The sequence below is a fragment of the Polistes fuscatus genome, unplaced genomic scaffold (assembly GCF_010416935.1).
Source record: "Polistes fuscatus isolate 324 unplaced genomic scaffold, CU_Pfus_HIC Scaffold3, whole genome shotgun sequence".
NCBI lineage: Eukaryota > Metazoa > Arthropoda > Insecta > Hymenoptera > Vespidae > Polistes > Polistes fuscatus.
In genome coordinates this window covers 15,361,162-15,389,090 of record NW_025113107.1, presented here as the reverse complement: position 1 = coordinate 15,389,090, position 27,929 = coordinate 15,361,162, and the positions used below count along the sequence as shown (strand labels likewise).

General features: G+C 31.6%; 1 protein-coding gene and 1 long non-coding RNA gene across 10 annotated transcripts in view; one reads left to right on the top strand and one right to left on the bottom strand.

Moving 5' to 3' along the window:
• Window positions 1-27,929, bottom strand: part of LOC122520155 (small conductance calcium-activated potassium channel protein) — a 143,845-nt gene that overhangs the window by 20,598 nt on the left and 95,318 nt on the right. For all 7 annotated transcript variants that reach the window (XM_043640158.1, XM_043640159.1, XM_043640164.1 and 4 more), the window contains 2 exons: window positions 26,739-27,182; window positions 7,937-8,032 (listed from right to left, as the gene is read on the bottom strand). In XM_043640158.1, the coding sequence (XP_043496093.1) occupies window positions 7,937-8,032; window positions 26,739-27,182 (540 nt within the window). The remainder of the gene's footprint in view (window positions 1-7,936; window positions 8,033-26,738; window positions 27,183-27,929) is intronic.
• Window positions 2,395-27,929, top strand: part of LOC122520159 — a 123,878-nt gene continuing 98,343 nt past the window's right edge. The window contains exon 1 of one of the 3 annotated variants that reach the window (XR_006304452.1): window positions 2,395-3,026. This is a non-coding gene — a long non-coding RNA (uncharacterized LOC122520159). Of the gene's footprint in view, window positions 3,027-26,447; window positions 26,558-27,929 lie in introns of those variants that run through there. The other 2 variants (XR_006304456.1, XR_006304455.1) reach the window with 2 other exon arrangements.

The window sequence follows — 27,929 nt, the reverse complement described above, 5'->3', positions numbered from 1 at the left end:
AATTTGCATGCATTGCTTCGAACCTCTAATGTTTATCGATTTTTCTATCCTTTCTTATCTCGTACGAAAGAAAAATTTCCCAACGCTAATCCTTTATAACGTAATTTAACTTTGAAATTGCAATATCGTACTTTTTGTTAGAAAATTACTTATCGATTTTTATCTGATAATAGAGTTTAAAGAATTTTTACGAAAATTTCATTCCGACGTTAGAAAGTTACAATTCATTTCGTATTATTGACGATCGGTCGCAGTTGGCGCTGCAATTCTAGCTGCAGTTGATGCTAAAATGAGAAAGCATATGAAACTACCATAACTTCGTCGAACATTGGCGCGTTTGGTAATAAAGTATCGTAAGTATAAGGTGATCGTAGAAAATCGAGCCAAGCTCTCTTACAGTCGTATTCGGTAATTCGAAAATTCGCACACTGTTCGTTCTTTCCTTTCTTCAAATTGATACTCTCGGAGGGATATCAATTTTCCAAGGTTTTGTTTGATAGTTTTATCCTTTTCCAAACTATTTTTTCTTTTTCTATTCGGTTTATATAATTGTATCGAAATTTTATTAAATTTCGTTCTTAAAACAACCATCTTTTATTTTGTTTCGATATTTTTATCATTTATTTATAGTAGGAATTCCGATATACAAATATTAACGTATATATTTATTTAGAATATTAAATATTATTGTTTATACTCTTTCGTTACTAGCCACCCATATATAGGTCGTCATATATATTATATTTTATATAATATGTAATAAAAATGCATATGTAATTTAGTTGTTTTTTAGTCCAAGTATATTTTATGTTTCGTTAGTGTATTCGAAGATAAAGAAGATCGTTAGCTCGATGAAAATATCGAATAAAAAGATTTGAAAAATCCGTACGACAAAGGAATGAAATGCTTTGTTATCGAACAATAGCGTTGTTATCAGGAAAAATAAATTTAATCCGTACTCAATGATCAAGCACGCAAACGAAGAAACGTAATCATTTTTATTTTCTTTATTATTCGTCATGCAAAAAATACGTGCTTCTTGAATATGATAATTATCTATAATATATCTTTCGATCAATTAATAATAATGAATTTGTATTACCTCTGGCATAGGTATATCTTTTTATTAAATAATACCCGGAATTGGATATTAAAAAAAGTTTCGAAAAGGTTTAAAGTTTGAATAAAAAGTTTAGGTAATAAAAAAGTTAGGCAAATTTATTAATAAAAATAAGGAAATACTCTCCGCGTGTTCGTTTACTTTGATACGATCGAATCATTATCTAATATCAAAGAGCTTTCCTTATTGATAAAAGCGTAAAACTTTTGAAGATTTTATTCACGAAGAAGAGAGTCGCACGTGTTACGCATCAACTCGTCGTCGTCGTCGTCGTCGTCGATGAGATCCAAAGTGCACTTTACGAGGGTTACTTTGATAGCGGTGGTAACGTTTTGCAAACAGAGGGTGGAATATATTGAATCTCGTGTGAAAAACTTGAGACACTCGTGGATAAACAAAAACATTGTTTATTTAGTCCTTCAGAGTCATGGGAAATGATCAAGTTTGTCGTCTCTGACAACCCCCTTTACATTTAATTATATTAATGCACTTGATACAAAGTTAGAAATACGAGAAAATAATAGTGACAAATTCTACGATTAATAAATTAATAGTTACAATAAAAGTAAAAAACATTCGTCCGATATAATTCGATAGTCCCATTCGAACGAGTTGTTTTATGTAAAATGTAATTATTATATTGAAATAATGAATATTAAAACGAAGTATTGAAATGGACGCGAGATATTCGTTTAGGTAATGGAAAATGTTGATATTTTATTATCGTTCAAAGAATTTCAAAATATCCTGTAATACGTGTTCTCTCGTATATCATAAAATTAAATTTATTTTAACGTTAACTTGTACAAATAATCATACGACATTTTTTCTTAAACGATAAAGAAATTATTTTTCGAAATCTAATATTTTTTAGCAAAACAAATTAGAATTCGAATATATAGTATTAAGTTAAATAATAGTTGATAGAATTTGTCAAGTAGAAATTTCGGTAATCGTTTACCGAGGTAACAAATGAATGTAGTTTAATTGAACGAACGTGACTCGAAACGACATAATTGAAATGCATAATCAGCCGAAAATTCTCTACAGTTTCGTTAATTGGCGTATTTTTATCTTTAGAAAGTATCGACATATTAATAATTACGATTTATCGTTTGATTTCATTTTGGTTTTCAATTAATTAACGTGAATTCTATTTTGATTATTTAATTATTTGAATTGATTATTTGATCATATAATTAAATAAAAATAAATTATAGATAAAAATTCATCTCAGTTTTATGAAATGTAAATAAACGATTTGATGTTTTTAGAAAAATGATTTTATTGTCGATAATTTGAAGAAATGACGTAAGAGACTGAGTGTTTAGAAAACTATTTACGATTAGTAAATGTTACTCCCCCCTCGCGCGGCCAGTTTTTATATTCCAATGTTGTCAGAGATCTCATCGTCGCATTTGTATACACATTAACATTCATTGATTTGACTTTGGTCTAGTATACTGCGTAGTTTGTTACCTTCATAGTTATTGTCAGTCTTCTTCGAGCGTCGCGAGACGTAGGACCGATATTAGAAAAGTATGATGAATTCATTCGCGTATACGTCGCGTGTTTTGTTGCTATGCAAATAATATGCATATGTGCGTGAGTGTGTGCGTGTACTAGTGACGAGTGGTGACTCGCATACGTGTGTATATATATTAACATCGTGTATATAAGATAAAATACATCTAACGCGATTAATTATTGAAATTTTTATTATTTATTATATAATTAGAGTATCGTTGTGCTGATGCAGTGTTGTTGATGGTGTAGTGTAGTGTTGTATCTAGTGAGAGGATAAGTGAGATAAAAAAATGGATAATCTATCAAACAGGAATACATCTCAGCACGTTTTAATACGTCTGGTCAGAAGCTGAGAAGAATGACGATTGATAATAGAAGGGTGAGTGGAAATTAAGCCAATTTATAGAACGGTTTCTCGACTATTTTTTTAGTTTTTTTATGCATTCTCTTCACTTGTTAGCTATTGTCTGTATTATACAATGTTATCACTTACCATCGTATTTCACGAATTAATGGATTACACAAATTAATGTTAACGCATGCTTTCTCTTTTACGTATAAATATGTTGAAATAAAAAAACCAAAAAATGTAAAATTCGACGATAGGACAAAATAAGTAATCGGTTTCGTTAAGAAAGTTTTGCTACGTAAAATCTGTCAGAATGCAGCTGTTAAATTTTCGTGACTTGGCACATTTCCTCAGCTTCAACTTGTACAATTCCTTCTCTCAGTAGTCTCGGGAACTTTTTTTATGAAGTCACGTCCACGATACGATGGGCAAATAGAAATAAATGAAAGAGTTAAGGTGTCATTGTTTTTCTTGACTTTTTCTTTACTTTTCCTCTCTACTCGTCTATCTTAATTTTTCTCTCTTAATTTAGTGGGGTATCAAGTGCGTACAAAAAATTGGACCGAAACCAGAAAAAAACCTTCTCAAAGAAAGAACTTCTAATTGAACTTCGAAACTTTTTCGAAGTCTGACATTTCTTTCTACTTCTGTTGTTTTTTTCTTTTTTCTTCTTCTCCTTTTTCCAATATTTCATTCTTTTGCTACTTTTCTTTTATCGTTGAAAGCCCTGCTAAGATTTTTTAGTCAAATAATTTTATTTGGTTATTTGTTTTTTTTCTCGAGTAAAGCTTTCGAGGTAGAGATATTTCGGCTAAGATACAAATGTACAAATACACATACATGCACACATACATAACGATACGATCACGAAGAGAAAAGTTAAGGAGAGTTATGCTTTCCGCCGTCTTTCAGTTATTATAAGCCGCGAGTGCTCTTGAAAAGCTCAGAGAACCGTGGAAATATTCAATGAATACTATTGATTCGTACAACATACATACATACATACATACATGCATGCATGCATAAATCGCACATCGTCAAAAAGACGAAAAGTTTCTCCGGGCAAAAGGTTTTAGCATGTGCCAAGCTTTTATTCGCGCCGGTGATTCGCGTCGTCGCGTCGCTCGTGTGACTTCGAATAGACAAGGAAAAATTTGCATTTTAGATTTTCCCAGATAAAATCTTTGCATATATGTATCCTTATTTATCTTTTTTTTTTTTTATTTTTTTGTCTTCTTCTTTTTTTTTTTTTCCATAGGTCCGACGAGAAATCATTATTTTTTGTACTTTTTTCATTTGTTAGTAATTTTTTTCACATTGTCCGTTGCTAGATTTACCGTAAAATATTGTTGAGAAAGAAAAAACAATGCTTACGTCAATGATAAGATTGAAAAATAAAATCTTCGCGATTCGTAGGAACGCGAAACGTGTTTATCTTCAATTTAACTCGAATTTCATTAGTGTTGTTAATATTCACATTTTATTCGCAATACTCGATTTACCATTAATTATTACGGATTAAATCACTTTGATGAAGATGACGGGATTTCAAATAGAATTATGAGAGAGAAATTAAGAACGTAAATAAAGGCTTTTTAAGGAATATCGTGCAAGCACACGGAGTACAAGGCACGTCCCGTTTAAGACGGAAGTAATATTTAACTGCCATTGTAATCAAGCTGGTTCTACTTTGGCGAAGGGAAACTTGGAATTTACGTTTTACCGCAGAATCCTTACGGCGTTTATAATAAAACATGGGTGTGTCGCTTTAAACTAATTCGTAGAAAACGGGAAGCTCTCGTAGATAAATTAAAAAGAAGAAGTAGAATGGAAAGAAAAGGAAAAGAAATATATATCAAAGGAGAAGAAGAAGAAGCAGAAGAAGAAGAAGAAAATTCTTTGAGAGAATATTTTTAACGACGATTTATAAATTATTAGTCATTTCTATCTAATTCAACATATTGAAACTTTCCTTTAATAAAATAGGAAGCGATTGTGATAATAATAAACCGAGCCTCATAAAATACTTTGAAGCTCCTTTTACCAAAATCGTTTAAGCAGCAACTTAAATATTGATACTCGAGTTGATTTGCAGTATCTCTCTCCCTTTCAGTGATTCTCAATCTGATTCTCGATACTTTTGGAAAAGATTATACGAACGAGATTAATTACCGAAAAAGCTTATGTCAAATGAAATATTTATTCACTTTTAATTGATGACATCAAAAGTGTTTCAAGTATTAATTAGAATTGAAATTATTTGATAGGATTTAATATATATTTAATTGAATTATGTATTAATCATAAATGATTAGATATATATCGCATACTGGTATACAAACAGAGAGAAAGAGAGATTAGATCTACTTGTACATAATTTAGGAAGGACAAAGCATTCTCGTGATACCGATGTCCAGTTCAACTCGCAAAATGTCGTGCAATAGGAAAGGAGAATTCGGGAAGAGGGTGATAGACTAGTGTTATCGCTTCTCTATATTACTCGTAATTAGTATGGGATGAGGTAGATATCACGTAGTTATCGCAACGCACAAGTCCTGTCCCTTCTCTCAGAGACTCATGGATTTCATCGATAATACGTTGAGATTCCGACGAACTTAATTCCCCTTTGACAGTCTCTACGCATCCTACTGAAGTCACATACTGAGAGAGAGAGTACGAAAATTGCTAGCACGCAAAGGAAAATTAATTGCGAATTTAACTTCAAACGTAGAGTCACCGTGTCTCTAAGTTACAAGCTAAAGTGTTAACCAATAAAGCTGTCGAATTTAATTAACTTTCTAATTATTTTGTATCAAAGATATTAAATATATTAATGAATAATTATTACTGTTATTAGGAAAAAATTAATCGATTAATGTCAAATATTAAAAAAAAAAAAATAGACGTGTTTGAATTATTTTATTTTTTTGTATCGAGTCGAAAAGAGTTCGTATGAAAAATAATTGTCGAATAATTCAAATCTTTCGTGTCGTAAAAATATATAGGTACGATTTAAATTACTTTCACGATTGATTATCGGTTGAAAATTTGATTATTGGAAAAATTCGACGATATCGATTCGTCCTCGAAAGAAATATTATTTTCATAATAACAGTTTACGATATTATTAGGAATTTTTGTCCGATAGAATATATGAGAATGAGATATGTTAAACGAATACGATTTAGTCAATTCTCTCGTTAAATGTTATCGAGCTATTATCGAAAAATTGAAACGGAATCGATTCAACGGAAGCCATCAATAAAATTCAAGGTATTATCGTAGGTATGGAAATGCAGATAGAGCAAAGTTACGACCTACGAAAATGTTCAAGCCGTGACATCGGAGATACGAACTTGACTATCCATCTACACCCATATATATTTAGATATTATATACCTCTATCAGCCTTTGTATATTCATATATACATATATATATATGCATATATGCATATAACACATACGTGCATTGTTTTAACGCAATAGCCGTAAAATAGACGTACGGCCAATGTTATGTCCTCCATAATTATTCCTGTCATGTTACAAGAATATATGTATATGCATATACGAATATATATATATATATATATTTCGACAAATAATTTAACGTTTTAAACAAATATTTTTCAAATTTTCTAATCAACGCGTGTCACACAATTTTTTTGTTAAAGTTTAGTTTTCTCAAAGAATTTTAATGTTCGAAATGTTTCACTTTCTTTTTTTTCTTTTTTTTTTTTTTACTTTCGGAAGATAGGAAAAACCATATGAACGAATTCTCGTCGACTATTCGGACGGGTCTCGTTTAGTTCCAGTTGAAATTTTCTATCGTCGTGACGTTGCATCAACGACAGGCACACAATAACTCCAAGCTTCGAAGACAATTTAGAGGTAACCGGAATATCGATACTGTATTGTTAAAGGGTATTGAAAATCGAATAGTAATATAGAAAAAGATAGATAGAGAAAGAGGGAGAGGGAGGGAGATAGAGAGAGAGAGAGAGAGGGAACAAGTAAATAAAGATAGAATACAAAAAAAAGAAAAAGAAAATAAAAAATATAAAAATACTGATTCTCTTAAAGATTGCAATTCATTCAAAATTTGACGTATCCCAAAGTAACGAAATGTAATAATATCAAATTGATCGAATCGAAAATTATTAGTGATTATTACAAATGTTTTAAACAAAAAAGAAAACCATTTAACAAACAACAAATAGGTTTGTCGTTGGTCGAATAGGTTATCTAAGTTTGAGAACCTCTGATTCTAAAGTAGGTGTCTCGGTTTGATAGCTCTTTAATATTCCGCCGGAAACGAACGGAAGTTTGTCAAGTGCGATTCATGGAAAGGGTTTACTACTCGAACGAACATCATTACAGAAAGGTCGAATAGAGTCATCTTGAGAGAGTGAGAGAAAAAGAGAGAGAGAGAGAGAGAGACTCGTAAGTACTTAACTTTCGGTTCTGAACATTCTCGAGTTTAGTACTTTTCTTCTTTTTCTTTGTTTTTTTTTTCCTCCTTCGAGTTTTCAACAAAGGTTAAAAAAAGTGCAAATCTTTGATTAAATTCGGAAATAGGCTTAATTGTTTCGTACTTATTATTCATAATATATTCAAAGAGAATCTTAATCAAGATCTTACTTTTGTAAGAATAATTTTTGCCTATCGTGACGTCTCGAAGTAAAGTATCGTTATCGCGTATATTAAAATCTACTCACTCGAACGTAATCCTTTTACATGAGAGTTAGCTATACGCGAATACGTTCTACTAAACGTTGCATCGACGCAGATGCTCGTAATTCTAAACTGAGCACAAGCGTTCAACCTGCACGATTGTTTACGCGCACGCTATTATATACAAAAGAGAAGGAGAAGGAAAAAGAGAGAGAGAGAGAGAAAGATATTAGGATTAACCTAAGGTCGCCTTATATTTTTATACACACCTGAACTTCTAAGGCATGGTAAGCAAATATGAGGCCAAGCAGTATCACAGTAGACACGGAGATCAAGGTTTTCAGTGCAGTCGAGTAAAACGAGGCCTGAAACACATATAAATCCAAATATTTTATTAATTAATTATTATTCTCTCATTATAATATAAAAATGAATTCATACAAATATTTCTACGTACATGTATATATATATATATGTATGCAGAATGAGATATGTTAAACTGTTTCTATCATGTAAATATTCAATTGTAAATTTATTCTATCGATTATCACGAACGATTGAACCCTTGTAATAACTCGAAAGTGTAAACCCGTGATGGCGAGCGATTAAATATTCAAATGTTTCAGCTTTGCTTGATTATTATTATCTCATAGAAGTCAAACGCATAACAGACGCACTTACATCGTTGGCGTGTAAATTTATGTATAACGGGTTCTCGCTAGAAATTGCAGTAGTGTTGAAGAGAATGAGAGAGAAGTGAAATAGAGAAGGGATGTCGAGTTAACGACTTAGCGACGGTAATGTTTTTAGGGCTCGTAAAAAGCACAGCAAGCTTTTAGATAGATAGAACTTTCTTTCCCCCTCCCCCCACCACCTCCTCCCACACCTCCTCCTCCTCCTGCTCGATGTATCCTGTAATTTCGCACGCGCTTTATTTGAACATTTTAGCAATCTAGTTTAATAACGGGTAACAACGAGTAAAACCAAAACCATGGTTAGTTAAACTCATTTCGAGTTAGAGGCTCGAAATGGTCGATCAATGTTTTAATCTAAAACGTGATTGAAGTAAATAAGTATTTACTTTTTTGTACACAATATGTTTCATTTCAACTACGTTCGATAAGACCATTTTATTTCTCTAATCTCACTTCTTTCCTTTTCTATATTTTTTTTATATTTTTTTTCTTATTTTTATCGTTTCCGATAAAAAATACGACCTGGTAGAAAATAAAAATCATACTTCGTCATACTTTAGCGAGATTTAACGAACCCCTAAGTCTTCCTATCTACATATAAGTTACACGCGTATCTGTGTAGGTGTGCATATAGATATCCAGGTATACGTAGTCATCAATGGATCGTTGCGCGGCTCGGTTCTACGATAGAATTTCACCTACGTAATTCATTCGTCGCGATTGTAAGCTCAGATTAAGAGATTTCCGTGCAAGTGAATTGTGGCTCGCAATAACTTTGCCCTATACCCCGGTTTGCTTCGTAAGAGGAACAAAGAGAGAATAAACTGTTAGGAAAAGGAAAGAGAAAAAGAGAGAGAGAGAGGGAAGAAGAGAAGAAGGGTCGTTTTAGCCTGAAAAGCTGCCGGGCAAAACCCTTCTCGTTGTGTAAACAACCCCGGAGAAGGAGATGCCACGTCGGAAGCATATAACTCGAACGTCAGCCGAGGCTTTTTGCCTTTGCTCTTTACGAACTTTACGGTCGTTGCCGCGTTATTGGATATAACTACATACATGTATAGGTACGTGTATGTATATCGATGCACACACACACACATATGAGGAAAACGCAACAAATTGTTTCGCAGCTGTTAAATATAACAAAATGAAAAAATTTCTTTACTCCTACCATCCTATGTTTATTTCTTTTTTTATTGCAATATTTTTTTAATTTTTTTCTTTATTTTCTTTTTATATATATATATATATTTGTACAATACGTGATGCTTATCAATAGAGAAAAAAATAGTCGTAAATGTTATCGCACGTGTTAAGTTTATGGTATTAAAAAATTTAGAGTAACCGCAATTCGTTTAAAAGTGAAATTTGTATATATTGTTAATTAACATTATCGTTAGATATATAACACATTTTTAATAACGCGATAGAAGTACATTTACGTCGTTTACTTTGAAATCCGACTTTTTGCAATTAATATTTGGGTCGGGAGGGCGCGTTTTGGATTGCTTTAATGAACAATTTTTTTCCTCGGAAAAAAAAGTGGCATGAATGTTTAAAGAAGTTATAATCCATCGGAAGGTGACCTTATGAATATTCACGACGCGGAAGAGTTTCGTAATCATGTAATTTTTACATTTCGTAATTTTGTATACAAATTTGTTGCATTCGTATAGAAAACAAATTTTTTTACACGAATTTCATTTCGAGTTTGAATTTATTCGAATGAAAGGAAAAAGATCTTATAAGAAAGTTTATCTTAGAAATTAATTGCAGATAAGAAACAATTTATCGTAAATTTTTTAATTTGTACAAGATTATTTTGAATTAGAAACGAGAGTCGCGAATCTTTCCTTTTCGAAAAAGAAAAATTATTTTTCAAATGCAAACGAGTAATATAACAAACTACGTCTATATTTCGAGTAGATAGGTAAATTTAATAAAAAAGTAAGAAGAGTGGAAAAATTGTTTACATGAATAAAGTTAAAACGAAAGTAGGAAATGGTCGACCATCCGAAGTCGGTTTTGGATTATCGAAAACGTGACGAAACTTCTTCCTCAAAGTCCTTCGACGATTCCGGACTCTAATTGCATTGAGAAGTGTCTATAATGCGTTTACGAGCCAACCGTTTGCCACTACCACCTCTTCTTCTTCCACCCCCCCCCGTTCCCCCCATTCACCCTCAGTACCACCTCCTCCGTTTTCATCACCTCATCCCTCACACTTCGAATCGAACATCGTAAAGTGGTCTTTCAATTATCCTATCGATAAAACAGATTATTAAACTACATGAACTGAACAACTTCATCTCTTCAAAGTTCTCGACTATTCTAATAGAAAATAGTAACCGTTCTCTCTTCATTTTTTTGTTTCCTTTTTTTTCTTTTTTTTCTTTGGCTACTCTCAAAAACATGCAATAAGTATCCTCGCAACGTTTATAAAAAAACCGAATCCCGTGATCGTACGGAAGTAGAGGAAAAAATAAAAGAGAAAAAATTCATCGCGCGGCACGAGATATGTGAAAATTTCAAAAGGGGAGAAAATAAAAATAAAAGAAAGAAAAATAAAAAAAACGCTCTCGAATCAAAGTTACCGCATTTATCAAAGAAAATCAGATTTAACGAGTACGGTTTTATCTGTATTCTTTTTATTCTTTCTTTTTTTTTTTTTGTTTCATCGTTTTCCATCGCCATTATCGAAGTGAAACGATATTTTTGAACGACTTTTTTAAATTTTTATATCGATGAAAAATAATAACGCGTTTTCTTCCAGTGGAATTCGTGAAAATGTAAAGCGAATTATCTAAAATGAATTAGAAATGTTGCACCTGATACGTTTGATGTATTACGTGTGTGCGAATGGGAATGCTCATACGAGCATTTTAACGTTACCGTGGAGATTAGTTGGTATATTACGATACATGTGGGAAACTACGTTAATACTATTGTTAGAATTCGCTTAGGTGCAACGTTTGTCGACTTTATGTGCATACATATAATACACACGCACACGCAGTTAGATAGACACATACACGCACACGTATACGAGTAGGACGAGTTTGATAAAGGGGTGTTAGTAGTTGCTTGTGCAATATATAATGTTGATATAGTAAATGTGTTAATACAAGAGCACACGCATAAGCGAGAAACGTGAGATTATGTCGTATAGGATATACCTGTGGTCTATGCTATGACCAAACTTTACGATAGCCACATTTACCAACGTAAGTACCATTACTTGCTTATGCTTTTATATATATATATACATGTATATATGTATGAGTGTATTTAAGTATATAATCTTAAACGATAGAAACCGTAAGATCAAGTTTACGATGCACGCGAGATACCTATAGCAATTTGCTTTCGTATAATATTATATTTTCTAACAAATTTGATTTAGAAAATTGAAAGAATTTTATTGCTTTATATTACGAATCATGATTTATATATCGAAGAGTAATGAGAAGAAAATTCCTAATCGGTGCAACTCGAAAGAGATCGTGCACACATGTTTTATCGAATTATTTATTTATATGTTATTTTTGTTCGTACGTTTTAAGATTTTTTTATTGTTGGTATGGATTTATATTTTGGCATATGTATGCGAGTTTAGTGTGTGTTTGAGGTGTATGAGCAATAAGAGAACGAGAGAACGTTTCAATTTGGGCGTCCTTGAACGACACAGGATCCGTTAGGTAAAAGATAAACAAACGGTTCTATGTGGTCTTTCTTTGTCAGACGAACTTAGGCTAGAAACGCATAGAGATCGAACTTATGGAAATGTGCATGAGAATTACAGAGAATGGGAGTGTGAAGAAAGAAAAACATGAGTGTTTGAAAGAGAATAGAGAAAGGGTAGTGTTCGTTGGGATCCAGTTAAGTAAACATTATTTTAAATAAATTAAAAAGATAATATTTTAGATTATTAATTATTTAGACATTTTTATACGATTTTCAAAATTTTCATTGTTACAGTATTATATTGTTTTAATTTTTGTTCGTAATTTTTAAACACGCGTCATCAAAATTATGTACAACTTGTTCGCGCAATAGTTTAAACACGAAATTGAAATATTTATCGAAACTGTTCTATCTCCGTGTCTTTCTTTCCTATAATATTTTCCAGTTACGTGAAAAATAAAGTTAAAAAATACAACGTCCTTGTCTTAGCAATTACGTGCTATGGTAACGCAAATATGCCGGGGAGCGGTAAGGTACTTTTTAATACGATTCTAGAAGCAGTCCGTTGGTGTTTCTGCTCTCCAACGATTCACATTCGAGCTACTCTCGAAACCGAGGGTTTCTGTGCGTTGAAATATTTAAAAAGTTTCCTTGAAGTTTATCCTACCGCAGAAGGATTAAAGCCAATGAAATTTCTAGTTTAGTCATGCGTACCTGGTATACAGAGGCCTAAGAGAGGGAAAGGGCCGGAGAGGAGGAAAAATTTGGCTATCCTTTAATCGTACCTTTAGTCGATCATTTTTATTAATATTTAATATTTTAATAACAAATCGCCAAGACGATAAATAAAAAATAAATGAGACGAGGTGTACTGTAAAAAATAAATGTATGCGCCGCATACGAAATATAATGCATGCAAAAAATATTCCGAGGAATTTTAATGCCTAATTTTTATAATCGATGATAAAAAGTTTAGTATAAAACGTTTTATAAATATTTACAAGGCAAAACAAAAATAAAAAAAAAAAAAGAGAAACGAGAAACGTCGAGATTATATAGGTAATAAATCAAATTTTATAACGTACGATAAAAGTTTGCAGATAAAGATTTTGTATTTTAACCGATTGCATTAACCAGCTTGAAAATCATATGTATATTTTTTCATTTAACGTTAATCATATTGTTAATTAATGACATTAGCAAAATATTATCAATATTTGTTGATGTTTAACGTGTGCATCCAAATGGATAGAAATATTTGATAGAGCATCAAATCGTTTTTGCATAACTATACTTTTTGTTTCTTTTTTTTAAAGCTTTCAGAGATTCGAAAGGATGAACTTTGGACGATGAACAATCTGTTAAAATTTCATCAACGTTGAAAGAGAAAAAGAGACAAATTGAACGAAACGTGTATTGAACTGTGTATTCGAACCGAGTATACGCGTTATTTATATTTTTTTGTTGTTCTTTCCTATTTTTATTATTTTTAGTTTTATTATCTGTACGTGTTGCGCTATATCGACGAGTAAGCAATGTCGCAGTATCGAGGAAAGTATCGATTTAAAAATTATATAAGTATATGGAACCTCAGACCTGTTTCGTTCGATTTTTTTCTTCCTCTCTCTCTCTCTCTCTCTTCCTTTCTTTTTCATATTGTCGTTACTCGTTATTAAAACAGAATACCAGACGTTGAAAAAAGAAACAAGGGTCGAATTAAAAAAGGAAAGAAAAGAAAACGAAGAGAAAACCATCGAAATATCCGCGTTGCACTATTTCAATGTTCATTCGTGATTGACGTTGCACGTTAAGACCAAAGTACTTTCGAACAATCGATATCTCGTTCTCGTAAATAACTCGAACGATTGTTCGCGTTATCAGAGATGATATATCCACATCTCATGGGAGAAATTAGAAAATCTTATTTCAACGATAAATCTTTTCCTTTTGATTATTTCTTCCTCTCTTTTATCCACGGTTGTTAATCAGTGATACATAGCCGAAAGATTAACTGCAATGTTTTTCATTCTGTATTTGTATATCGAGGTATTGGATATCGATATCCTTTATGCAAAGGTAATCGTAAAGTAACGTTAGTATTTATAGTCGGCACTTTTGATATTTGTTTTTGAAGGGGAAAAAAAAAACTTTCTTTTACCCATTTCCAACTATTTCCGTAGAAATAACTGTAACTCAGTGTCTCTCTCGTATTTGCCAACATGGGAAATTTCTTTTTATCTATTCTACTTCGTTAGTCGATAGAAAATTATTGTGTCTGATAAAAAATACCTTGCCTTACTTGGACTATTGGTAATAATTTGAAATCAATGTTTCGTTTGTTATAAGAATCATCGATATTCGTTACCTTAATAATTTGTTTAAAATATCATTGCAAATAAAATAGTCAAAATATATATATATTATTCTATAAACACGTTAATATTAAGAATATAATTTAATAATGACTTTTGGTGTATAAAATTGGATCACAATGCTGGTATGTTTTATCTCTTGTCATAGACAGAATAATAGAAAGGATGTAGCTGAAGCCATTCTAAATTGGTCTGGACACGAGCGTTTGGTAAACTTTTGCGAGAAGTGCGAAACAAAGTTTCTTCCGTCCGTTGCACGTGAATAGTAAATATATATATATTATTTATCTATTAGTAATTAAAGTACTTCCTAGCACAAATCTACCACGATATGTGATTTATAGTTGTTTCGTCAATTAAGAAGGATAATAATCAAAATCTAGATATTGTCTTTTATCTCTTTTTTTTTTTTCAAGAGAATAGAATGATACGGTTGCATCGGTATCAGCAAAACTTTCTGATAATCAAAGAGAAAAGTAAAAGAACAAAACATGAAATAGTAATTAGTTTCTCGTAGAAGAAGGAGAAACATGCTAAAAGTGAATCATATTTCGTTGTTTTGTATTTCATCTTGTTTGCTTTCAACCTTTTCTCAACTAGAACGAATAGTATCTCACACACGCTCCCGTACACCTGCACGTTAATTAACCATCTACCTAGCTTATATTTCATTCGTAACTCATTAGTCTCGATCAAAGTGATGACATTTTCTCTAATCGTCTAAAAAATGAGATTATACATATATATATAATTTAATACATAATATAATTTGTTGTATATATATAATTTTTAAGAAAATAATTTTAAATAAATCAAATCGTAAGATCCCCCGGTACTAATTAACTCTTGTAATTATCGTTCCCCTTTCATCAAATTTCTTGTATAAAAATTGAAAACAAAAAAAAAGAAGAAGAAGAAGAAAAAAAAAGAAAATAAAAATGAAAGAGAAAGAGAAGAGAAATGTTTCCGAGGGAGATTTAAAAAGAAAGATGTACGTGTCAACGTGTTAACAAGATAGATAGTTTATCGTAATTTCGAAGGGCGTGACCGCGAAGCAGTGGTCTTTCTCTTTCACATGCACAGTGAATCCGGTCGAATCCGACATGCGCAGGAACAGATCATGCCGTCGCTATGACGACCTCATCCGCGTCTTAAAGTCTCTCTTCGGTGTCCGTTAATGCTATAGGTGATATATATACCTGTATACTATACTCTGAGCTCTTTGTTTATGAATTATGGCGTCTTTTGTACGTCGTTAGCGATTCTGAAGGTGCGTTTAAAAAAAAAAAAAAAAAACAAAGAAAATAGAGATAAAAATATAGAACAAAAAGGGGGGGGAGAGAGAGGGGATGACGACGAGGATGGAACAAAGCAAAAGAAGAAAGAGATGGATAGATAGATAGATAGATAGATAGGTAGATGGATGGATGGATGGATGAATATTCCATAGTTTGTTTTGTCTTATAGCTCTTTGCTTTCTCTAATGAGTTTTATATCGGATATAATATATACAAACATATATTCATATTATACACGCACGCATATTATGTATAATGGGTTTTGACGTTTCTTCTCGTCATTATGGATTTACTAAGCTCGCCTACGTATACACTTAGAAATTAATTAGAAGCGTTAAGTGGTCAAGTGATGTAATATGCTTGACGAAAGAGAGGTAGAGAAGGGGGAGAGGGAGGCATGTAAATCAATTAACTCATACGTCGTACGCATATGAAGGGATAACTCATTGAATTATTACTATATATATAGATCTAGATAATCGTATTTGTGTAAGTACTTTAATTAATCAACCTTACATAATATTAGATATATGTACATTATACATAATGTAGGGGATGTAAGTGTATGGGTGTATATGTGTGCATGTATACTTACTTAGATTAATTATATAATCAATATTATTATGTGAATATTACATATTGGATCGTATATTCATATAACCGCCTAAATTTAAATGATGATACACCACTTGATTTTTTTTTGCCCGTTGTCATAATCCATTTCGTTTTAGAGAATTCAAACAAATTCGTACAAATTACGATAGCGCGCGCGGTAGTTTTCGAACGCTCTCGATCGAAACGTAAAATCCGATATATCGAAGCTGTCGCGGTATCCACGTCATAAATTGTCGCAGAGACCGGAGTGTATATCTATCTATCTATCTATCTATCTATTCTATCTATCTAATCTCGTGTATGTTATATACCGGGTGAGGTACATTAAACAGATCATCCAAATAATAATTCGCTTGTCATTTGTGATAGAAACAAAATGTATCAAACGAGGCTCGCTTGTTTTCGAATTTAATTCGATTTTTTGTTGTTGATATATCTTTTCATTTAATATCATTCAAAATTAGTCCCATCGTAGTCGATCTCGTATGATTTTAACGTCGCATTTCGCGTCATAAAATTTATTATTTAAATTCTACGTAGAAAAATATATCACTCTATTTAAAAAAAGAAAAAATAAATGAGATTGACCTTCCACGTAAAAAAAGGACAAAACTTTTAACTCTTACCCTCGAAAGCAAGTGAATTTCGTCTGAAGCATTTTTTTTTTGTCGCCACCAATAACCATTGAATTATTTAGGTGGTTCGTTTTAAATATCTCACTTGGTATACGTGAATCTGGAATATATGTATGTATATACAAATACATTTATATAACACACAGGCATATATATATATATTTCATATCTATGTATAGTAGATTCGACTGTCCTCGATGAAACGCGATAGGCAAGTAAATAAACGAGTTCGAAGACGTTTAAAGGGCTCTATGATCTATCGCTCGCAGGCACCATTGTCCGTTGTATTGTTATCCGAAGTAGTACATATATATATATAACATAATCAAAATTCTAGACTCGTACTGCAGACACCACGCGATGCAAATTTAATTACCGCGAAAGGTGGTCGGTTTAATTTTACAAGAGACATTTCGAGTACTTCCTCTCTCTCTCTCTCTTTCTATTTTTCTCTCTCTCTACGTTAAACATTTTTTTTTATTATTACAACTTTTTCCCATTCTCGTGACGATTATTAATGCGATCCTCGGTTTTATCAGTGATTTTTTCTTAATCCATTTAAACTCAGACTTTTTTTAATAATTTTTTCTTTTTTTTTTAATGATTGCGACGAATGCTAAAAGGTGGGGACCGTTGAAAAGACAGAATTAAAAGAAATCAAATACACCTGTAGAAATACTTGTCCTTAACAATTTACCTTTGAAATATTAATTCGTGCGCGAATATAATTTCTTTCTTTTTTTTCTTTTTTTTTTATCCTCCAGTAATCTCGTTGACAGAAAGAAAGAAAGAACGAAAGAGTAAGAGACAAAAAAAAGTAGAAAATAATCGCGGACCCTTTGTATCGACTTTTCTCTTTTTCACTCTCTCTCTCTCTCTCTCTTTCTCCCTTTCCTTTTTTTCTATCGCTTGTAGTGGAAAATTAAAGAACGATCATCTTTTTGTCCAAGCCGACAAGATGTCTCTTTGTTACTAGCTCTGTCATAAGGATAGGGTAGTAGACCAGTCGAAACGTAAAGTCCCTTTTTCTCTTTCCCTTTTTCTAGCCTTCTTTTTGTGTCGAATAATGGCACCGACGACTTTGTTCCTAAGCTAACCGAAAAATTAATCTTCGAAGAAAAAGATTGTATCTTTTGAGTGAAATTGTGATGATGATGGGTATATTGCGAAAAAGAAACTGGTATGTTTCCGAAAGGAAATAGGAAGTAGAAGGTCTTGTACCAGACGTTGGGAAAAGATAAGACGTTGCTTTGAAGCCTTTTCTCTTCTTTATTTTTCTTTTCTTTTTTTTTTTTCAAATATTTCCTTTTCTATTTCATAAATCCTTTTTGTTGTTGTTGAGATTATTCTGTAAAAGCTTTCGTATACATTGAAATATGTCATGATTTATGTATAATATGTACGTATCTTAAGTTTCACGAGTTTTGCATCAGTTTCATTCCGTTTTACCTTACTAATTGTTCTCGGTGATATCAACGTATATATATATTTTTTTTTCGCATTAATGTAGAACTACACATGTTGAGAAATATATTATAAGGTTTGGAAGTTGGTTTATGTTACGTAACATTTTTTATTTTTTGGTGAGAATTTTGTTGAAGATGATAATATTGTGTCATGCTTTTCGTCATTCTTCTCGTCGACAAGTAGTATACTAATTATAATATAAATAGGCAATCTCGTTTATTAGAAAATATCGGAGATATAACAGAACTTGTATTGCACTCTATATCAGAATCGTCATGTTTATTGTGAAGAGAAGACTGATTGGAAATACGTATAATAATTGAAACTAGGATTTGCATGTATTTATATATGTATATTCGTGTATTGTATATCTAAATATTATGCATACGTGTATTGAAAGTATAAGGGGGAACATTGGTTGTTCTATTTGTCACGTTAAGCGAAACATTGACGACGTCTCGAGAATAAAATCTGCAATTTTTTTTTTGTTTTTCCTTTTTTCTTTTTTTCATCGGCACATTTCAAATTAATTTTCTCAAAGTTATTTCGAGAGATTTTTTTTCTCTCATTTTTTATTATTAAAACATATAGATCCGAACTTTGAATATAAAACAAACATTTTCTTTTTCTCGCATAAATGTGATTTTATTCGATGGAAATAAAAAATAACGCATTCCTGAGCAATATACAACCGTTGAATTGAGAGAAAATGAGTTTTTCTTTGACAAAGTTTCTCAACTGATTGATGCATTTTTTTGCACCTATGATCAACGAGATAGAATGGAAAAATTCGTTTTGTAGTGAAAATAGTAGTATACAAAAAACGTTGAATAGCACATTTTACTTTGTTATAATCTCTTTTGAAATTTACTTTTAAATGTATAAAAGTAGAAAGTAAGAATTTCTTTTATCCTTTATAGCGAGTATAAGAATAAATTTTCGTAGATTCGGGCTGCGGAAGAATCGTCCTGAAAAGAGCCACTTGCGGTTATTTCTTCGTAAAAGAAAATGAAAGAAAACAAGAGAGAGAGACAGAGACAGAGACGGAGAGAGAGAAAGTGAGGAAAAAGAAAATAAAAAAAAAAGAAAAAACAGAGCGGAGCCGTGAAAACAAACAAGTTGCTGAATGGCGCGAGTTGTGCGAAAGTTAAGAGGGATCTTTATTTTCTTTTTTTTTTACCCCTCTCTCTCTCTCTCTCTTTCTCATCCTTTCGCTATTTTGTTTTTATTTCGCTTCGTTCGCGCTTGATTCAGCCACCTTTTCCTCGTAGTTGAAAATTGTTACAATAAAAAAGCTTTATTACGAAAGAGACTTAATTTTACCGATGATTTGAGCACGCGAGAGTTCGTATTCGTTTTAGTTTCATCTACTTCCTCCCCCCTTCCCGTGTATTATTATCTTCTTCAATCGTATTTTTTATTTCTCTCACTTTTAGAAAAAAAAAAACTACAGAAGAAAGAAAGTGAGAAAGATTTTACTTAAAACACTGTGAACCACCTTTTTTTTCTTTTTTCTATACCATCACTCTCCTTTTCATTATAATTATTTCGATAAATGTATTCGAAAACATTTGGCCCCTCCTCTCGCACTCCTCGTTATCTTACATTACAATTGAATAATTTGTATAAATATAATATAAGAAGCTAACAAAAGCTTGATATAAACGTACTAGCTTTTGTAAAAAGACGTCTTCTCCCGTCCTTTTGTATTTTCTACCCTCGATGCTTTTTGTTAATCAAGATCTCTCCGGAATAATTTCTCTTCCCTTTAATCAGGGTGATTAGCGAGCTCATTTGTTAATTTATCTTATTTACCATAGTACGAATACGTTTTAAGTGAAAAACATTAGATCTTTTTTCTTAATTAAATGTATTTACGATGAATTATTCTCAAATAACAAATGTTATTTTTAATGAATGAATTTTGATTAAAAAAAAAAAAAAAAGAAAAGATAATAATTAAAAAGAACTGAAAAGAAAAAAAAATGATATAATCGTTTATTCAATTTCTCGTCGTTGATCTTTTTAATGAAACACTTTTTAATAGATTTAATTATCCTTTATAAATATTCAAGGTGACAATAACATTCTCGATAGATTTGATAACTCGTTCTCTCTCTTTCATTTCTTTTAAGCAATTCGAGTCTTTCGTTATCTCTTTCTTAACGTTGATTCCCATTAAACATGTCCACAGAATGAAGAAGGAAGCAAACAGAAGGTTTCCTTTGTGCGGGGGAATCTTGTGTGCGCGCTGATCCTTTGCTAGAGAAAAGATCGCGATTCCCTTTTATCTTTTCCAGTTTCTTCTTACTTTCTTCTTTTCTACGATATTTTTTCTTACTTTTTAGCGAGGAGCAGAGGGGACGAGAAACAGGGGAGGAGTACGTTATTTAACCTCTCCTTAACTGCCGTCGATCAGTTTCATCTTTCGTCATTTCAACCCTCTTTACCCTCTTCACCACCACCACCATCACCACCAATCCTTCCACCCCTCTCTCCACTGCGACTTTCATTTTATCTTTCTTTCTCGAACTTCACCAATAAATGTTTTCAAATAAATTTTGATGATAGCGCTAACGTAACCACCGCAAAAGTTTATACATGAAGAATCATTAGCTTCGGTATATGTGTGTTTGATATTTTTGCGTATATATATTTTGGTTTTATTTGTAATATTTTTAATTTTATTTAGATATTATTATGAAAAATATTATAATTTATAAATATTTGTATATATTGTATTGTGTTCTTTTTATATTATAGTTACTGAGTTATTGGAATATATAATAAAAATAATGTTAGTAATTATTCTCTCTCTCTCTCAGGTATAAAATACTGAAAATTCCAACACTATTTATTAACCAACACAAATATTTTCACGAATGTTGAAACATTTGTGAACAATCGATTTGTTTAATTCAATTATGTTTTGCAGGCCGACAAAAAGAGAGAGAGAGAGAGAGAAAGAGAAAGAAAGAGAAAAGAGAAAGCAGACGTGATTTTGTTTGTTTACGAGAGTATTCTTGTTTAATTACCTTCGTTTTTTGAACGAATAATCCCGTAAAGCTTCTCCCGTCACTAGAACAATGATGCTCTGACAACAGGATAGTTTTTATATCCAGTTGTTATTTGCCAACCGTTTTAAAAGAAAAACAAAGAATACGAGATAACGACCTGGCTGAATGCGAGGAACAATTCGATAAATAAATATCATTTTGATTATAAGATTTTTATCGGTAATTTTAATATCAATGACAGAAAAATCTTGTCTTTGAAATAAAAACGTGTCTTCAAATAAAATCAGTATAATTATAATTACGTTATATTGCATGATTATTATCACATTATATGATAACATTTCTTAAACAAATCTTAACACAAATATGTATTAATTTTATTACAAAAATTTAGACGCAACCTGATGTAGATTTAATTTTATGATTTTTTTTATTAATTTGTGTACAGTCAATGAAATTGTATAAATCGATATTATATAAAGTAGATGTTAGTGAATACGCAGATGTTCCGTAATACTTCTATGATACTAAATGTAAAAGGTAAAAGGGAAGAGAGCAAAGATTGAGAATGGTTGCTGTGTAATAAGGAGAAAAAGAAAAAAAGAAATAGAAAAAAAAGAAGGTTTTATTGGTCTCATTATCTCTTTCAGAAAGAACTTACCATTAGAGAGATATCTGTATGTAGGTATATATATATATTCTTATTTATTCATGATGTTATCCTCGAGATACATTCTTTCATGGCTCGGAGTAATTTCGATTCATCGCGAAGTAAAACAAAAGAGATATGGATTAAGTACTAATTGTAAGGACAAACAAAAGGATTTCTCTTGGTATCATTAAAACGGAGACGGAAAGAAATATAAAGATAAAATAGATAATTACAAATAATATTTGAAAGTTGTTAATTAGTTGTAACTACTTGCTTATATTTCTTTTCTACTTTTCTTTAACTTTTCTGACATTTTTGGTTTCATTTATAAATCTTCTCGTCGTAATTATCTGCGCAGTACTTGTTGTTACGTGTGATTCAATTCTTTCCTTTTACTTTTTTACATTGCGTTTTATTTTTTCATGACATTTTGCGTCTCATTTATAACTCTTCTCTTATTAATCGCTCGAGGATTTCAATTTGTTACTTTTTATAAAATGTTTCTTTCTTTTTCTTTTCGTTCATATGTTGACAAAATGTCTGATCATGTGTAGATTCCCTGACTGTTACTACTTTAATGTTTGGTCACGTATAAATGGTTGACTTGTACTACTTAAATATCTGGCGTTTGAAACCTTGACTCTTACTATTTAAATTTCTGACCGTGCATAGATGCTTGACTTGTACTACTTAACAAAACGATTACAATACAGGAAAATTACCACGCGAATTCGATTGTTTTACAAAAGGGAATATTTTTGTTATATTTATATGTTTATAACAATTAACACATAGTTACAAAATACTGACCCGATAAATAGCAGCCTAATATAATTATACAAAATTTAACACAAAATTTTTTTTCGATAGACAGAATTTTCTCTTAGCATTTGAAAATTGAATTTTCTTTCACAGTGTCAAAGCGAATAATAATAAGAAGAATTGGTCCTTTTGAGCGTTTTTAAAAAAGATGAAAAAAAGATCACACGCATACATGTCTATATATCCACATCACACGGTGATACAAAGAACACAAAGAAAGCGTGAAAAGCTCGATATATTTATCGGCGTGTGAGAAGAAGGAGTGTTCTTCTTTCACGTTCCCTTTATTCTCACGGAGAAGGAACGTAATGCACTTTCTTGACGGTCTTTCGCGTTCTCACGAATGCCAAGAGTTTTCTTGGTACATACTACCAAGTTTCGGTTTCTTGGAATGTTTCATTCTCCGATTTGCAAGTCGACCTATGTAACTATGTGTGCATGTAGAAGTACAGTTATATATATATGTGTGTATATTCATGTAAATGAATATATACATTTAACGCAGCTAGTGCATATACAGAACATTGCTTTCAAAATGTCCAAAATGAAAAGTAAAGTCACGAATGATACGTATCTTCGAATTTAATTTATATTTAAATAGATAAGAAATTGATAATATTTAATAAATATAACCAATATATATATATATGAGAATATGATATTATCCGATATACGATATGATCTTAAATTTTATTCGAACACGCAAAAAAAATACAAAATAAATTTTTTAATACATCCATTAGAGTTTAATTTATTTTTGATAAGCACAATGACGATATTATTTAGGAACTATGTCAATATACTATATATAGTCTACACGTATTATATAATATTTTGATATTATACCAATACAAGAAGATTCTACATTCTCATGTATGATTTGGCGCAGAATTCCGTTTTCGATAGAGAAAAATAGAGTAAATAGAGACATAACCGTCGTCTTTTAAAGGCAAACACACGAAGCTGTCTCTCTCTCTCTCTTTTTCTGTTCCTTTTCTATCCTTATATCTATCGATATTGTTAATCCATTTCCCAGTTTTTGGCACAAACTCAGAAGAAAGATTGTTCCGATCAACAAAGTACATCAGACGCCGTAGATATTTTCCTTTTGGCTCTTTAGCTTGATTTTTCTCGGTTATTTAACAAAAGAAAAAAAAGAAGGAGGAAAAATGTCTCACTACATCGCATATATTTCACACAAGGATCGTATAAAACGTATTCACTTGTACTTCATTTCAAAACCAATGAAGTGAACTTACGTTTCGCATTTCTCTTTTAGTCGAATAGGGATTTTTCCGGTCGTTAAAAGTTTTCTTAAACGCGAGTTCCGATTATTATTATTATTATTATTATTATTATTATTATTATTATTACAATTCTTTGGAGATTGTAAGAAAAAGAAAGAGAATTTTGTAACATAATCGTATCCTTTTTTTTTTAGATTTTATACTTTTTCTAAATGTTGTTTTTTCTTTCATTGCTAATCTTTTGCAGACCCTTGGACGAGGATTTTACAAAATCGAGAATTTTAATGTTATTTACGTCTTATTATTATCATTATCATTATCGTTACTTTTATCGAAAATCCTTTTGGGACTATTACAAGTGGATTTGTTGGATCTTGTAAAAGGATTTTGTGTAAAGAATAAGTATTAGGTAGGATATTTCAACGAAAATACTTCTTTCTGATCCATTCGCGTTTCTCACGTAGGATATATTTTTCAAAAGATATGGTTATCCGTTCGATACATGCTAGACTCCTCCTCCTCTCGAGAAAGATCGTGCCTTGGAGACGAAACTATGTGTGTATGTTTTTATATAGAAAAAAAAGGGGGAAGAATAAGAGTGTATATGAGAGAGAAAGAGAGAGAGAGAGAGAGACAGTGAAAGTGAGAGAAAGAGAGAGAATGAACGAACAGGGACGACAATAAAGCTTCTACTTAAGTGTCGCTTCGTGCTTATCCGAAAAGTTCGGAGAAAGGAAACTAGTTTTCTCTTTTCGTTTAGTCGCCGTCCGAAGTAAATCCTATCAGGGTAGACGAACGTTAATGTAGAAGACGGGAAAATCAATACGACGCGTCGTTTGTAAGGATCACTAAGGGCCACAAAGTCAAAGAGAAATCTCGCGATGTCATCTTTGAAAAAGAATGATTTAGGTAGGGAGGTTCGAGTGAGACGCGGTAATAGAGAAAACATAGTTCAAAGTTTCATTCATTTTTGGTGACATTAGTCCGATCTTTGTCAGATTTAATTCTATATGTATATAAGAATGAGATATATATATATATAATATTTCTATGTATTATATTCTATTATATATTATATAACTAATTCGTGAGAACATTAGTTATAGGAGGGTTAATCAAAAGTTTCTATATAGGCTAAAAGTTTGTGGTTTAATATGTATAGGTAATATATGTGTATATAGGTTTATTATATCGATAACTAACTTGTGTAAAATTAATTATATAAGGCTCGTCGAAAGTTTGTGGATTTCAGGAAAAAATTAGCCTAAAATTTAAAAATTTTTAATATTATATCTAAGAATTTTTTTAATTAAATTCGTATACGTATATGTATTTTTATGTATAATTAAATTTTACACGCGAGTTAATTTTTCATTCGATAAAACAAACGTAAAATCGAGAGACGATGATCGATGATAAATTATTATATTTTTGTCTCGCGTCAAGATTAAATACGTTTGTTTAATTCATACGAAACTTCTCGAAGCAAATTCATTTCTTATTCGTTTTATTTTTTAACACTTTACTTCTTGTTATTTTAGTTAAAACGCGCGAGAGAACGGACGTTATCATTGTTAATGATCTAGAAGAGAAGAAAACTTTCAAACATAATTATCTTAAGTAGTTGTCGGAATTTTCGTATAATACGAGGTAGTAGTAATAGATCGTGCTATTAAGAAATTCCTTTCGGTAACTTATTGTTAATGAGAATTGCTTTCAATTCAATTTAAATAAATCTTCTAAACAATGAATAATATGCACGAATAAAAATGTCGTCTTACATCGATTATAGTTTTTTTGTCAACAAATTTAGGTCGTACTCGGTCTTCGGTGAATTTTTATAAAAAAAAAAAAAAGAAAAAGTGCATCGAAAAATGTTTCCAGTTTTCTGAATTTATTCTTTTTGCCAGAGCGACGAATAAAAAATCAATTATTCGCTTTTTGAATTTAGACCGTTTGAAAAGCAGCCGCGTTTGTCACGCTTGACGTTAAAAGTAAAAAAGAAAAATAAAAAAGCATAGTAATGTTCGCGTTGCAACGTAAAAATCAAATCAACTAGTTCGAATGGGCGTGTAAATTTTTAGAAAACGGCGAACGTGATAAAACAAAAAAGTGTTTACAACTGGCGCATATACGGAGGAAGAAAACACGCGCGAATAAATAAAGTATACGTTGAAATAAATGTGTCTAATTTTATGTGTTTATCAATTCCTAGAATTTCTGATGACGCGTATTCAAGGATATTATCGATATAAACATACGTATACTCGACAAAAATCATTTCAAGTTCAACGCTCGACGTTAACGCACGTGTTTTTGCGTTGCTCTGGGATTTTTCATCTAAGACGGTTGGATACGGATTGGATTGAACAAATTCGTCGTTTATACACAGGTATATGTACACGTTGATTAATAACTATCTATTAATTAATATTTTAAATATGATTAATCATTATACTAATTAAACGAAAAAATAGGCTAACAAAATATTAAATTGTATTTTATAAAAATTAATTATATACGAAATATTAAGTAGAAAATATCAAATAAAATATATTATAAAAAGTACTGACCTTCCCGTAAACGCCGGCGCTGGAGAGTTCATTCTCGATGACCATGACAATGATGCCGAACATTCCCATAACTAGTGCATAATCGCTGATGCGTTTGCGTTTCTCGAAAAGTGCCTTCCGCCTTCCGAGACGATAACCGACGTTGGGTTTGTGTTTGGAGCCAGGTCCGATACTTCCGGATGGTCCCTTCATAGGGCCACCTCCTAGTACCCTATCGTCAACGTAACGCGGATACTCGCTATGGACACCAACGAGTGCAATTCCTGCATCCTCGCCAGCATTCGCAGCTCCGGCACTTCCGCAACCGGTACCTCCGATACCCCCTCCTGCGCCCCCACTGCTACCAACTCCACTTCCTACACCTCCACCACCACCACCACCACCACTTCCACCGCTGTTCTTCATCGCTCCCGGAATCGAGAGTGTCGATACTGGCTTCCGCAACTGTAACAATTTATCGTTCGATCGTTAAAAATTATTTTCCTTTTTTTATTTTTTTTTATTTTTATTTGGGTTTTCGATATAGGGTAGATTCTCGTATAACACGTTGTTGACCATCTATGTGACTATTTGAAGTTGTATATTTTATTTTATAAATTAAGTCTTGCATGATTTTTTCAAGCATGCATATATATATATTTTTCTACACACGAATAATATAATTATATTATAGAGGATTAACAATTGCGACGATAAAGATATAAAATCTACTTAATTTCAACAGGTGTAATCTAAGACATAAAAACACATATACAGCGAGTGCATTATTTTCTATTATTTTTGTTTATCCGACAAGACATTTTAGGTGTAACGTAATTAATAATTGTATTCGATAAAATTTATTTGTTGGGTGAATGAAACAAAAAATAACGTTTCGTGTATTAAATTATCGTGAAATCACGAAAGATGGAGAAGTTCTTAAGCGTTTATTACCTTTAACGCGAAACTTATACGAGTATTCATGTTTTAGTAGAAGTGAGAGAGTAACACGAAAAACGAGAAAGCATAGGAAGGGTCGAGAGCAATATATTTAGGTACATATATATGTATCAATGAAAAGCGAGTATCGGTGTACTAATTATCGAGTAATGTAGCTCGGTTGATGGTTTTAATTGGTAATTTAAAAACATGCTACATTAATAATTACCAATTTAATATTTAAAAAATTAGAAAATTAACAAAAATATACAT